General features: G+C 41.4%; 1 protein-coding gene across 3 annotated transcripts in view; it reads right to left on the reverse strand.

Moving 5' to 3' along the window:
* Positions 1-11164: 11164 nt before the first annotated feature.
* IGSF11 (immunoglobulin superfamily member 11) overlaps positions 11165-15550 on the reverse strand; it is a 143628-nt gene continuing 139242 nt past the window's right edge. For 2 of the 3 annotated variants that reach the window (XM_055568270.1, XM_055568269.1), the window contains exons 6-7: positions 14926-15076; positions 11165-13501 (exon numbers count right to left, since the gene is read on the reverse strand). In XM_055568270.1, coding sequence (XP_055424245.1) covers positions 13042-13501; positions 14926-15076 — 611 coding nt within the window. In that variant the 3' untranslated portion in view covers positions 11165-13041. The remainder of the gene's footprint in view (positions 13502-14925; positions 15077-15550) is intronic. The other variant, XM_055568271.1, reaches the window with a different exon arrangement.

A 15550-nucleotide genomic window follows, 5' to 3' on the forward strand; every position in this document is an offset into this window, starting at 1 on the left:
CTGGGATTCTCATTACTCAGGTCCCAGTCCTAAAAAGTCACTTCATTGTGCCATATATTATTGCAAATGAGGTAACTTGCTGTAAACTTTCTGGATAATAACTTGGCCAAAAAAAAAAAAATCAAGAGGCTGAAAATGAATATCTTTTACCCAAGTATTTGCCACATCTGTGTGTTCTGAGGGAAACAAACTCAAAAAATTATTAAGAGCGAATTATCTGGCAGTCCAGTGGTTAGGATTTCACACTCACACTGTTGAGGTTCCACGTTTGATCCCTGGTCAGGGAACTAAAATCCGATGCAGAAGAAAAAAAAAATTATCCACAGAAAAATACATTACAGTATTACTTACAACTATAAAAAATATAAGTAACCGAACTGTCCTGCTTTTGGAGAATGTTAAAGACGGTAGCTTTTAAAATTTTTTGACTGTTGTATATATATTCACACACCAAACATACGTTTGCATGTTTATATACAGATATATATATAATCTGAAACAAAAGCTTCATGAGACAATACATGTCCTTACTACATACTATACATTCAATTTCATTTTTAAAGTATTGATTGCAACTCACCTAACCTATTAGTGAGTTGTGAGCTACAATCTGAGAAACACTAGATTAAAAATGTGATGACACTATAATGGAATACTATGTAGCTACACAAATATTTCTTAAAAACCACTGAATAAGAATAGATTAATGTAAGTGATTAAAAACAAGTTACCAGTTATCCATACAGCCTGATTTTAATATTTTTTAAGCATGTGTGCATTGGGATGATTCTCTGGGGCCATAGATAAGAGATAAGAGTACTTTTTCGCATTCACAATTTACCTAATATTTCTTTGCCATAGTTTCTTGCAGGAAGCAGAACAGAAGAGCCTATGATTTACAGTCCTGGAGTCCTATGTGGAGTCAAATTAACTGTAAACTAGATTCTTTTTTTCAGTAAACATTTATTAGCCATAAACATTATGGGCTGAGTACTCAAAAGCAAAGATGCTGCAAATCTACCATAGGGGTGGCAGACATTGGAAGAAATGAATGTGCTGGTGCTGCAGATGGACATGAGATGTACAATGGACGTCCAAAAGAGAGAGTCCTCATTTCTGCTGAGAGGTGATTCCTGAGCTGAGGTTAAGGATGAGTTTGCCCCCAAGGAGCAGAGAAGAAAAGAAGAGCATTCAAGATAGAAGAATGGAGCAGTGGGGGGCAGAACAGGGAAGGGTGACTCTGCAGGGTGAATTGTGAGGTATGAGGCATCTTGGTATGACAGGAGCATAAGGTAAGGTAGAGGTTGCAGTGAGGAGTGAGGTTGAAGAGCTGAGCAAGGGCAAGGGCACAGAGGGCCTGTGTGCCATGCCAAGGGCACAGACACTCTGGGCCCCTGGATCTTAACAAGGATGCACAGTTTAATCTCCTGTGTAGCTTTACAAGCTGCAGGTGCCTGACTCGCCCCCAGTAATACTGGGGTAATTCATTGGTCCTTCATGAGATCTACCATCTTTCACTTTTTGTTCAGTCTCTTTCTGTAGGCAATGAGAGGCTAGTTAAGGAGTGTAATAAGCAGAAGTGTTATATCACATTTCCAACCAGCAACAGTGTAGAGAGTGGATTGGAAGTGGACAAATTGAAGGCTGGAAGCCCAGCTAAAGAGCATCATGATAGTCCAAGTGAATAAGTGGGAAAACAAGGCAGCTGGGAAAATGAGGAGGAGAAGGATCTTGAAATGCCAAGTCCCCAGCCTAGGCTTCTATGGAGGCAGTGGAGGTGGCAAAGGGCAGGTTGTAGGCTGGGAGGAATAGCTCCCTCACAGTCTCCTGCAGCCCTCCTAAATAAACAGGTGAAATGAAACCAGGCATTTACTATGCTATCAGAATTATAGGAAAAATCTTCCCCTTTCCCTTCTCCCTCTTGCCTACTCTCCAATAGATTGCCACACCCAAGCTTCTTCCTGAAGCCGCTAGTGTCTGGGGGTCGAGAAGGGAGACAGGAGGTGGAGAGAAATCAGGATGACTGCCTTTTCTAACACCTTGGGGAAAATAATACTTACCTCATGGATTCAAAGTGAGAATAAATAAGAAAATGTATGGACTGTGTCTGGCACATGTAAACTCTTGATAAGTCATTCCCTTTTTCTGGACAGGAGTGACTAAGGCTCCAGTCCTCCTCTTGTCTGATGAATATTTCTACCTAGCTGTTTTCCTCTCTTAAACATATTTATAAATTTTCTAGTGCAAGACTAAAATGACAAGTTTTCACTTTCTTTTTCAGTCAGAAACAGAGGAACTTTTTTCATCATATGGAATAATTAAAGTCAGAGCTAGGTGAAAGATTTTCCCCTCTTTGGGCTGTGTTTCATCAACTGAGAAGAAATTCTCTTTCCTGATAATCCTCTCTGAAATGTAACATTCTTTTCACCTATATACTCAATGAAAAAAAAAAAATTGCTAGCAACACATCGGAAGATTCCTTGTACCCATCTACAAGTTAATTCCTCTTCAGTGCTTGCAAGTAACCCAACACACTGCACTTCAAAAAAAAAAAAAAAAGGCTGCAGAGGCCTCTATTAAAGCTGTTCTTTTTATAAAAGTGCAGTCACAAATCAATGCATTGTTAATGAAGAGTTTTCCTCCATAGGCCTCCGGAGATGTGGAGACTCAAGACTTGCTCATGACTTCTCACTGGGGGCAGGGGGGCTGGGAGTTTACACAATGGGAGCTTTCAGTTCAACTTATTTCAGAAGAACCTAGCCCAAGAAGTCAGATACCCACATCAGCTGTGTCCCCTCCTTTCCAAGTGTGAAGCCCAGATTTTTTAAGAACTGGGGAGAGGGGTGTGCTGATCTAAATCATTCAAATTTTTCTCTTAATTTAAAAATGATCACAAAGGCACATTTCTCCTTCTCTGGAAGCATCAATATCACAAAGCACTATACACAAGAAAACCCAGCAATTAAGAGCCCGTTGCCTACCATTTGACTCTTGGTCCCAGCGCTGCTACTAAGTACCCTGGGGCTACTTAATTCATGGAGCTACTAGAAATGGTTTGTTCTTGTGATAGAGATCCTAAATATTGGACCACAGGCCAACTAACGCCCACAGACATGCATACTTAACTTGAAGAAGGTTTAACTGTCTAAATACTTCACTGCCAACTTACACGATTTAGGAGATAAACAAATCAGTACTTCCTGCTTCTCTTGAAGATTCCAGAGATTTGACCACCCTGGGTCTTGGGGTCTCCTGGCAAGTCTCAGTGGGGGTTGAGTAGCTGCTAAACTGTGGGCACAGAGCCAGTCTCCAGGCTGGCTGAGGTCTCCAGCCACTATCACCCATCTGGTCCAATTCTCTCATTGTCTTAAACTCTCTGGGCATTTGCAGTTGTCATGTCAACACTAAAGGGACTGCGGCTTGGAAAAGCACAGCCTCTACCAATATCATCATAAAGGAATGGCTCTGTGAAGTTGGAGGGGTGGACATGGCCTAGCCACTTGATGATTGGGCAAAGGGAAATGAAGAAGATGGAGCATGACGAGCTGGTTGTGCATGAGACTCAGATCTTCTGAAGTCTCTCCACTGGAACTTTTCTCCCCTTCCTTATAAAATTCAAATAAATGACTTACAAAGTTAAAACATCAACAGCTCCAACTTGTTGACTACGCCATTTTACATGCATTATCTAATCAAATCCTCAGAACCATAATGATACTCAATTTAAAGATGAAGATAAGGCTAGAAAGACTAAATAACTTTACCTAAATTCAGTTAGAAAGTGATGAAGCTCAGGGTCCAGCATAATCAATACGAACAGTTAGCAATTTCTACCAAATTCACCCAGTGCCTTTGTTAGGTAGTTAGAATAGGAAAAAGGAGTACATAATGGCGATGGCTAAAAGACAAAGAAAGGAAAAAGCCGCAAAAACAGAACAAAGGAAGGTCTGAGGACCAGAGTGAGAACCTCAGGTAAAACAAACAGCCTCCTGGCTAGCCCAGTTTACATAGGGCAGGCTCAGGGGGAGGGGAAAAGCACATATAAAAAGAGGACACAAAATTGAGCTGGGGGCTTCTCTTCTCTCCTCAGCTTTTGGGTCGGCCTGCCCTCATGCCTTGAAGATATATTTTCCTTTGCTTGCCAAATAAAACGGAGCTATAACATCAGTCCATCCATCACTTCGAATCTTTGCTGCAACGAGACAGAACCAGGGAAACTACACACCCCCCAACACCCTTAAGGACATTTTGTCCCCCCTCAAAACTTCTCCCCTAAGAGAATTTCCTCAAATCATCTTCCTCTCATAACAGCTCTGTGGAGAGTAAAGGTGGTGAGGGGATCAATATATTACATAAAATGCAAATACACTAGGAGACCAATGAAAAAAAATGTAAAAGGCTGTGGAACTCCCTAATGAATACGGGTTAAAACGGAAGACTCAAAAACTTGACTCTGTAGAGAAAAATAATTTCTAGAAGGTCAGAGATGGAACTCCCCAACCATTAAAAAACACCTGGACAAAGAATGATTAAAAGGAATTCAGAGTCCTGTCTATGCCATGTCAAATTTGAGGCAATGCCAAGACTTTAACATTTATCAGCTATCTTAATGGAGGAACAGTCTATGAAAATACATGAGCAATACTGTGGGCTCTATAACTTCCTGGCTTTGTGACCTTGAGCAAATTACTTAACCCAAAGCCTTGGTTTCCTCATCTGCATGATTAGAATAACACTGAACATGTAAGTGTGTTGTGATGACTGAATAGGATGCACACAAAGTGATTAGCATGCTCTGTGGCATACAGTTGGTGCTCTGTAAATGCTGATGTTTCCCCACCCTCCCTTTTAATTCTTCTCAGTGATTTAAAATTGATGGTAACCAGAATATAGATCTACTATTTTCTAATAAAATGTGGGAAACTAGGAAGCAAGCATTTATTAAACTACCGAGTCTTTTCCTTTCTCAAAGAATCTCAAAGGGCTAGTTTATATGCACCAGCAGTCAAATAGCACCTCTGGCAACAAGAGTTGGAATACTGAGTAGGTATTCCAGGTAAAAGTAGGTAAAAGACCTAACTATCACCTGGAAACTTAAACTTCTGAACTACTACTGCTGCTGCTGCTGCTAAGTCACTTCAGTCGTGTCCGACTCTGTGTGACCCCATAGACGGCAGCCCACCAGGCTCCCCAGTCCCTGGGATTCTCCAGGCAAGAAAACTGGAGTGGGTTGCCATTTCCTTCTCCAATGCATGAAAGTGAAAAGTGAAAGGTAAGTCGCTCAGTCGTGTCCGACTCTCAGCGACCCCATGGACTGCAGCCTACCAGGCTCCTCAGTCCACGGGATTTTCCAGGCAAGAGTACTGGAGTGGGGTACCATCCCCTTCTCCGAACTACTACTAATAATGGCTAATATTGAGTGTTTGGGCTTCACTGGTGGCTCAAACAGTCAAGAATCTGCCTGCAATGCAAGGAGACATAGGTTCGATCCCTGGGTCGGGAAAAATGCCTGGAGAAGGGAACAGCTACCCACTCCAGTATTCCTGCCTGGAAAATCCCATGGACAGAGGAGCCTGGAGGGCTACAGTCCATGGAGTCACAAAGAGTCAGACACGACTGAAGTGATTCAGCACGCACCTTTAAGATTGTGAAGACTCCTGAAATAATGGATGTAAAGTGAATAGCATAGTGTCTGGCTGTAGTAAATACTCAATGAGTGTGTGTGTGTGTTAGTTTGGGTTAATTAGGGATCTTCCCAACCCAAGGATAGAACCCATGTCTCTAATGTCTCCTGCATTGGCAGGTGGTTCTTTACCACTAGCGCCACCTGGAGTAGCTACTGTTATCTCTATTTTGTAGAATTTGAGCCTTCAAGAATTTTTTAACTTGTCCTATTAAATGGACAACTACAAGGCATCCATGTACTTATACACAGATGTAAAATTTGTTCAAGCCCAAAATATAAATCTGTAAATCTGATGAACATAGGGAGCATTGATGGATGGTATAGAAATGTAGCTTCAGTGGAATTTTTTTAGTCTAAATTATCTAGTTATCCAACCTGCCAAAATTATATATCAACTGAACTCAGTGTTAAATACACAGCAGGCACTCACACTTATTGCTTTAATACTTTTGTCTCTATCATTAATGTCTTATGATTAAGTCAGAATTTTGTACCCTGCCTTTACTTAAAATAGGGATGAATACCTTATTCACAAGGGAGCTGTGAGGAAAAGCTATAAATAACTATATACACATAAAATTTACAAGTCTGCATTGCATTCACCTCTCCATATTTTACTGTAAGACTGAGTATTATTTTACTAAACACAAGTTAGATGGCTCTCTGAAAGAGGGCCCTTAGAAGGCAAAACAGTTAGGACCCCAGATCTCTCCTCCAGACATGGGTTCCTGGCAGATTACTGACGAGTTTGGCCAAACTGCTTAACCTCTCATAGCCTCAGCTTCTGGAATTGTAAAATATAACTGATGGTTATCTTTTACATAGGACTGTGATAAGATGAAATGAATTAATGCGTGCATGCATTTTAAAAAGTGCCAGCCATGTAGAAAGCACAAAACAAGTAACAACTATTATTATTATGTAAAACACCTCATAGCTAATTTACATGGGTTTCTTCCTAATCAACATATTTATTACGTTACCTCTACAGCTTTTGCAAAGAATACTGCATCCCTAGTGTAACAGCAAATACCACCAAGGAAAGTGATAAAATCATTTGCCCCTTGGGTTAATGACTCTGATGCACCATTACTTAAGGAATTTACTGATACTTGACTACTACTTTTAACACCTGAGATTAAGAGATCAATCCTATATGTTTGGTTTCATCAAGTTAGCATATCCCTCAAGTACTTTCTCTGAGCAAAGCAATGTGCTAAGTGTTGTGACCACAACCAAGATGTAGAAGAAATCCTCTTCTACAGAAGACAGAAGAAATCCTCCTGTCTGCTTAAAATTGTGTGCGCGTGTGTGTGTGTGTGTGTATATATATATATATATATATATATACACACATATATATAGTCATATAATTATGATACTAACTGTAATTATTTGCTTATAGGTCTGATTCCTCCTGTAATATGAGCTTCTCAAGGACAGCTGGGGTCACTGATTTTCTCTTTTACCTCCAACACCTAGAACAGTGTTTAGAACTCAATAAGGGATCAAAACTGATTCTGGCATAACTCAAGTTGTAGTCTAGCAGAGGAGTTCAATCTTGTATGCAAACACATGATTACATGCATACAAAAACAGGAATGTAATACAGACTATGATAATTCCCTCATGGGTAGTAAATGCTGTATGGACAGTGAGAAGTAGTAGCACTTCTCACAAGACTGAAAAAGGGTTTTTTAATGGAACGCAGAGTATTTGTACTTGTAGTTCAGGAAGATTTGGGTGGAGATAAGTGGAAGATGGGGGCTTCCCAGATGGCACTAGTAGTAAAGAACCTGCCTGTCAATGCAGGAGACTAAGACATGGGTTCGATCCCTGGGACAGGAAGATTCCCTGGAGGAGGGCATGGCAACCCACTCCAGTATTGTTGCCTGGAGAATCCCATGGACAGAGGAGTCTGGCAGGCAACAGTCCATGAGGTCACACAGAGTCAGACACTACTGAAGTGGCTTAGCATGTAGGCAGGTGGACGATGTAGGAAAAAAGGGAGTAGGGAAAAAAAAAGAGGGAAAAAAAAAAAAGAAAAGAACAAGCAAATTCAAGAAAAGATAAACAGATCTGGAGCAAAATTTGCATGTAGAAGACTAGCAGACATTGAGAGTGGAAAGATAGTGAACCACTAGCAGAACGAATGGGATGAGTCACACCGAGGAGTAAGAATTTTATTTATGACACAATTGAGAATCCTTAAAGGTATCAAACAGTAGAGTACTATAAGATGTGTTTAAAAGTGAAAGTGAAGTCGCTCAGGCGTGTGTGACTCTGTGACCCAGTGGACTGTAGGCCACCAGGCTCCTGCGTCCATGGGATTCTCCAGGCAAGAATAGTGGAGTGGGTTGCCATTTCCTTCTCCAGGGGATCTTCCCGACCCAGGGATCGAACCGGGTCTCCCGCATTCCAGGCAGACGCTTTAACCTCTGAGCCACCAGGGAAGCCCATAAGATGTGTTTAACTGCTGATTATTTTAAAAAGTAAAGTTCTAGGATTTCTGGTTCCAGCCAAGATGGAGTAGCCCCGTTACAAGTCCTATTGTAAGATACATTTTCCCTCTTACAATGAAAAAAACCTGGACATACCACAACATACAAGCACAGCAATACTGTGAAGTGGGAAGACAACTCACAGGACCTGAGTCGGGAAGCGGAGCCTACATTCACACCTGGCACCAACAAGGTGAAACCAGATGATACCAAACAGGTTACTTGACACTCCACTTCCCCCTCCCCGCCCCCTTCCCTCCCAGTTTCAGCAGGCCCAGCAGAGAAGGGCAGTCCCCACCCCATCCACCATGGTGAGGTAGAGGGAGGAGCACTCCTGGCCACTCCTCCTCCACTGGTGGACACAGGGCAGAGCTGAGTTTCTGTTGCCACCCTGAGGCAACAAGTGGAGTGAGTCAGCACTCTGCCTCCTCCTTCCTGGGTGCCAGCTGGCCCAGCAGGAGCTGAGCTTACACTCCCACTTGAAGTCCATGCCCTACCTTCAGCAAGAGGGCAAAAGTGGGCTTAGGGGGAGCATCCTTCTACCCCATCCATCTGCAGAGAGACCCTGTCAACACTCCACTTTCACTGATGTGGGGCCCAGCAGATAACACATACACTCATCTGGCTCTGGTGCCACACCTCAACAAAGACAATGCCTGCTAAAAGATAAAATAGTAAAAAGAGGTTCTAGAATCTCACAATATCCAAAATTGTTCAAGAAAAAAAATCACACACTACCCCAAGAACCAGGAAAATCACAACTTGAATGAGAAAAGATGATCAATAAATGCCAGCATCAAGATGAATCAGAGGTTGGAATTATCTGACAAGATTTTTTAACACATTCATAATAAAAATATTTCAATAATTCTTCAATAAGCAATTATGAATTCTCTTGAAACTAACTGAAAAACTAGAAAATTTTGTAAAAAAAAAAAGGAATGAAGTTATAATACATGCTACAATGTGGATGAACATAAAGCATATTAAGTAAATTAAGTCAGTCCCACATATACACATACTGTATGGCATCATTTATATGAAATCTCCAGAGTAGGCAAATCTGTTGAGACAGAAGGTAAATCAGTGGTTGCCTGGGGCTGAAGGTGGTATGGAATAAGAAGTGACTCAGTGGCTACAGGTTCTTTTGGGAGTGATGAAAACCATACTAAAATTAGATTTTGGTGATGTTTGTGCAACTCTGTAAACATACTAAAAACTACTGAATTGTATACTTAGATAAGTGAACTTTGTTGTGTAAATTATATCTCAATGTAATATAGATTGAAATTTAAATTAATAATTAAATTTTCTTTTAAAAAGGAATTAAATGTAAGTTATTAAACTAAAAAATAAAATACAGTAACTAAAAAACTTGCTGGCTGGGCTTGACAGAAGAGTGGAAACAATAGAGGACAGAAATCAGTAAACTTGAAGACAGCTCAGGAGGATTTACTCTGAACAACAGAGAGAAAATAGACTGAAAAAACGAAGAGGGCCTTCAGAACCTGTGAAACAAAAGATTCATCATCAGAGTCTCGGAAAGATCTGAGAGAGACAGTGGGGCTCAAAGAGTATTTTAGGAAATAATGGCTGAATACTTTCCAGATTTTTCAAAGGTAGAAAGAAAAGAACTGTCAACCAGGAATTCTATACCCAGTAAGGAATGAAAGGGAAATAAAGGCATTTTTTGGACAAAAGAAAACTAACAGAATTTGTTGCTTGCAGACCTACCCTTACAAATTGGCTGACAGGAGGTCTTTAAACAGAAAAAAGAATGATTTTTAAAAAGGAATATTGGACCAAGAGGAAAAAAATAAAGAAAAATGAAAAAGTACATTCTTGAGTATATACAATGAACTTCTCATGAGTTTTTAAATTGTGTTTGATGATTTAAATGAAAATCATACACCATCTTATGATCAAGAGAAAGATATTTAAAAGTGGGGACAGAAAAGGGATATATGTGGAATCAGTGTTCACACTTCACTGGAAGTGGTAAAATGCTGATGCAAGTAGATTGTGATGTTATATATGCTTATTGTAATTCCTAGAATAAACACTGTAAAAATTATACAAAGTGATATACTCAAAAATACTAAAATACAGAGAAGAAATCCTAAAAATTATTCAAGTAATCCACAAGAAGGTAAGAAAAGAGAAGCAAATAATAGAAAATCGAGGAGAAAAAAGGAGGGGAAAAAATAGCAGCTTTAATCCCTGAATATATCAACAATTACCTTAAATGTAAATGGTGTAAATACCCCAATTAAAAGACAGGTATTTGCAGATACAAAAATATGATCCAACCAATGTGCTGTCTATAAGAAACTTCCTTCAAATACAATAACAGTATAAGAGTTGTTGATCAGTCACTAAGTCATGTCTGACTCTTTGTGACCCCAATGACTGCAGCACACCAGGCTCTTCTTTCTTTCACCATCTCCCAGAGTTTTCTCAAATTCATGTCCATTGATTCAGTGTCAGACTTCTAATGATAAAGAATTGAGCTGGGCTTGCCTGGTGGCTTGGTGGTAAAGAATCTGTCTGCTAATGCAGGAGGCACAGGTTCAATCCCTGGTCCAAGAAGATCCCACATGCCCCAGAGCAACGAAGCCAGTGCATCCCAGCTGCTGAGGCTGTGCTCTAGAGGCTGGGAGCCCCAACTACTGAGCCCATGTGTCACAACTACTGAAGCCTGTGCACCCCAGGGCCCGTGCTCTGCAACAAGAGAAGCCACAGCAACGAGAAGCCTGCACACCCAAAATAGAGAGTAGCCCCCACACTCTGAAATTAGAGGAAAGCCCATGCAGCAGCAAAGATCTAGCACAGCCAGGGGGGAAAAAAAAAGAGTGGAACTAAGTAATTTTTGGAATACTATATGCTCATTAAAATTTAACAGAATGGAAAAATGCTTATAACGTCAAGAGTCATTAAATACAAAATCATGCGTCATTAGCATATAAGTAAAAACAACTTTGTTATATGAATAAACTTTTATTGAATTTTAGATAATTAGAAAGAATAAAGAAATACAAGATAAATGTTTTTGAAACATCTGACAGTATCATCTTTTTTGTCATTGGTATTTTCACTTTTCTTTATAAAAATTAGACATTCATTTATTTAAATTTTTACAAAGTCAAGAACCATCAAATGGAAAATATAAGTAATGCTGAAGTAAATTCAGCTTTTCATCAATATTGGGATGGTTGCAGTGGCTAGGTTCAGAGCTTAGCCCTCTTGGAAAAATAATGTACGCGGCAGCTGTTGGTTTCCATTATTCAAATAAGTCTGAAAACCAGGAGGCCACTTCCTGTGACGACTGTTCTTGCAGGAAAAGAGGGCAAAAAGCATAGTGGGATGACAGAATGAAAGACAATAACAGGGAAAGAAAAGATAACCTGATCGAATCACAGGGTCAGAATCATAAAAAATTTAGGAAACAAATCTGCGACGAAACCATTTTTGTGTGTTGCTTAAAGTGTGGTTAAGGCGAGACTGTCACCAACACAAGCATGGCCAGGTCTACAGAGCACACAGTGTGGAGAGCCTGCGGACCACCTGGTGGGCTCCCAGGCTGGGTAACTGACCACAGAGAGTCTGTTTACAGTGGTGTAAAACGCATTTGGGCAAAATTGCAACCCTGAGCTGTGACAAGTACAGGGCAGAGCCTCCCAGGAGCATATCTGAAGACAGTCCTTTTGTCTCAGTCTTATCTCTTTTGCAAATCTAATCATTATAGAAACAAACAAAAAAAAAACGACGACAAAGCAACTCCTGCCCTCCCTTTAACAACCTAGAAACCTCGACTTGTCAAACAAGGAAAGTTACCTCCCACAGTACAAAGGCATGGGGTGCTGCCCTCATTAAGAGCGACCTGGTGTGACAGCAAGGGAGACCTGGACGGCCCTGCTCTGACAGGCTGCCAGGAATTCCTTGCCACACACCTGCATGACCTAGGTTTTTCATGAAGGGCCTCCTGCCGGGTTCAATCCACATATTTTCAATGAACATGGTGTTAACAGTAGTCTTTACCTTCCTAACCCAAAGCCTCTCACTTATTTTCTTTAAAAAAAAACAACAGTTTTCTTTTTAAAAATATTTTCCCAGGAAATAAGGAACAGTAATTGTCATGGACCTACAACAGACCCCAGAAAAACATAGACAGGCAATAATCTGTCAATATAGCAGTACTCCAAATATGAAATTCATGGTCCAGGAAGAGATAAATAAATAAATATGACGGGGCTTCTCCAAGAAGTTTCTAGTTTTCACCCATTCCTTACTGACTTTTGTTGGTGTAAACAGTTTTGATTCTATGATACAAGAGCCAGCCCTGTGAAGACCAATACTCGCCATTTATGCCATTTGGCCCCTACAGCGGGAGGGGATGGGGAGAGGCCAGACGATGTACAGGGGTGCTCAGTATGTTTTCTAAAGACACCTATCTTTTTAAATAATTTCATTATTTAAACTCCATGTGGCACTTTATTCTCTTGAAAAATTATTACGTTAGGCGTGAATTAAAAAAACAAGCCCGTCTAGACTGCAGATGGGTTTTCAGTGCTACTCTGCTTTTACACCTCCTTCCTTGGCTTGGCACATCTGTGAGATCCAGGTTTCTGAATGGAATCCTGTGACCGCTCTGGTGGGAGAACGTGTCTTCATGCCGGAACATTCCAGTTCGGTTTACAAATCTTAGTGGCCAGGTCACACCACGGCCTCCTTCTCTGTGCTTTTTACTAGGATCATTGTCAGGAAACTGTCCTTCCCAGCGCTCTGCCACCCCACCCTCCCCCTGGAATGAGAGCATCCTTAGCTTTTTTTTCTGCACATTCCCTCGCCGGCGTCCTATACCAGGGACCCGGCCCGACTCTGGGCTGGCACCATGACAGGGACAGCGCCGATGCGCTCCAGGGTGGCTTGGCTGACGGTGTAGGAGTGTGTGTGCAGTGACGGTACAGGCGGAGGCCGGGCCTTCCTGCTGACGGAACCGTTGCTCCTGGACACGGCCGGCGGTGATGACCCTCTGTTGGCTGGCACTACCAGGGTCTTATGCGGGGCTGGGGCCAGATGGCTGCCGTTGGCATAGATGGCTGGTACGCTGGCGTTGCCCGAGTGGAGGGAAAAGGACTGGCGCAAGTCACCGAAGTGGCCTAACGACTCCGTGTTTCTGCGCGCTTTGGGGTTGCTGCTCCAGTAGCGGCTGTTGTAGGTATTGGAAGAGGTCAGTGTGTTGTTCTCCGAGGAGGATATCTCCGTGTGAAATGCTTTGGCAGAAGAAGAACATTTGGGTGGAAGATCATCCTCTCTGAAAATGAACAAAAGTAAAGGTGTTGTCAGAATTTACCCAATGTCCACCCTACCCTTCTGCTCAGGACTCTTTCTTCTCATATTCAGGCTAACATGTCTGCGAAATTCACCCCCTCAGGACAGACCACACTCTCAGGAAAGCAAACAAGGCAAGCACCAGGCCTCGGTGCTGACGTTCATTCCCTTTAAGACAATGCTTAAGAAAAATTCTCCCTCAGCGTCTCGGTCTCCAAGAGAAAACAAAGTAGTATCAAATATTCCAAAGACTATGTCTTCCAATGTAGTGGAAATATATATATATGCGTATGTGTGTGTGTGTGTATATATACACACAGTGCTCTAAATAGGAAAATATTCCATGAAAAAATCCACTGAGCTAGCTGCTATAAAATAGCTAAGAAACCATCCTATGGATGTAGCAACTTCAAAATCTCCTAGGGTTGGCTTAATTTGCATTTTGGGGTATTCGAGAAATCACTGTGGTGTGCTAATGAGAGGTTTTTCCCATTAATTTTACACTGGGATGAAATCTGTCCAAACCCTTAAGAATTATAAGAGCCTAAGACAAGTTCTTAAGTTAATCTAAGATACTAACTAATTCACCTAACATTTCTTGAGTACCAGGCATTTTATTAGATGTTTCATACGAAAAAAAAAAGACAGCTCTCTACCCAAGACAAGGGCCTAAGTCAACTTATGTGAGAATGTGGTGCCTGGATTAGTCTTGGAGCTGATGGAAAAATGTATTGAAGAGATGGATGAAGACGGACCGGAAGTATGGTCCAGGAAGAGGGTGGGAGCTAAAGGAAAAGCCTCGAGGCACGAGGGAAGACAGAATAGACTGGAGCTGTGTATGTCATTTTTAATAAGGATATTGACATGATGCCATCTAAGCCTGAGCCTGAACCTCCTTATTCCCACAATACACCAAGGGTCACCTTTCTCTCAATATCATTTGACATTCTTTCCTTACGATGTTCACATTCTTGACTCAATTGTTTTCAACCAAGTCATATTGGCTTGGTCTATCTGTACAGGTGGTGTTCTTTCTTGTTTATGATCTCATCATTGATAAATGCCAATATTAAATACACGTTCTAAAGTAATTTTCCTACTATGGCAGCCACCTAACCCCACCCACCCTGAAGCTATGGGAGGAAATGAGGGGACTCTTCGCTTGTGTCCTCCTCACTGGGCACACACTAGACTAGCCGCTGCTCCCCGTCCGTGATCCAGTAAATGCAGCTAAGCAGTCAGCCCGAAAGAGTGATGTAACTCACAAGAAACGATCATTTGGCCACTTTAACTGTCTTGGTTAAAGTCATAAGATTAGCAAAGAAACCTTAGCTGCCAAATAGAAATAGAATAGAAACACAGACACTGGATATGCCAATGTCAGGATAAATTATCTGACACACAAACCTTATTTCATTAGGAATTTCTTCTTCCTCCTCCTCTTTATTTTTGCTTCTCCAGTAAAAGAATGCCCCTAAAATTAGTGCAATGCAAAAAATGATAATAACTGCACCAGTGCCAATGGCTCCAGCTATTAGTCCAATGCTCCTGGGCTGGGCTGCAAAATATATTTAAGGTATATTTAAAGAAAAAAAGGAGAGAGAGAGAGAAATAGAATATGCTCATACAACTTCATAAATAGTTAAGACTACCCAAGAATCTTCTTAAAATGCACAAAATTGCCTACAGTATTGTATCCATCTACAGTTAAATCTTGCTTAACCTTCTGTATCCCCAGTGGCTAGGACTAAACAGGCTCACAAACATTTATTGAATGAATAAACAATTAGACAACTCACAGCTGCAGGAGAGTCACCACCACAGCAGAGCAGGAAAAAGACCATACCTGACTACTTGTCTGTGTGTGCGCACACTAAGTCGCTTCAGTTGTGTCCAACTCTCTACAACCTATGGACTGTGGCCCGCCAGACTACTCTGTCCATGGGATTCTCCAGGCAAGAATACTGGAGGACTGCCATACCCTCCTCCAGGGGATCTTCCCAACCCAAGGATTGAACCCAGGTCACCTGCA

Source organism: Bubalus kerabau, chromosome 2 (assembly GCF_029407905.1).
Source record: "Bubalus kerabau isolate K-KA32 ecotype Philippines breed swamp buffalo chromosome 2, PCC_UOA_SB_1v2, whole genome shotgun sequence".
Taxonomy (NCBI): domain Eukaryota; kingdom Metazoa; phylum Chordata; class Mammalia; order Artiodactyla; family Bovidae; genus Bubalus; species Bubalus kerabau.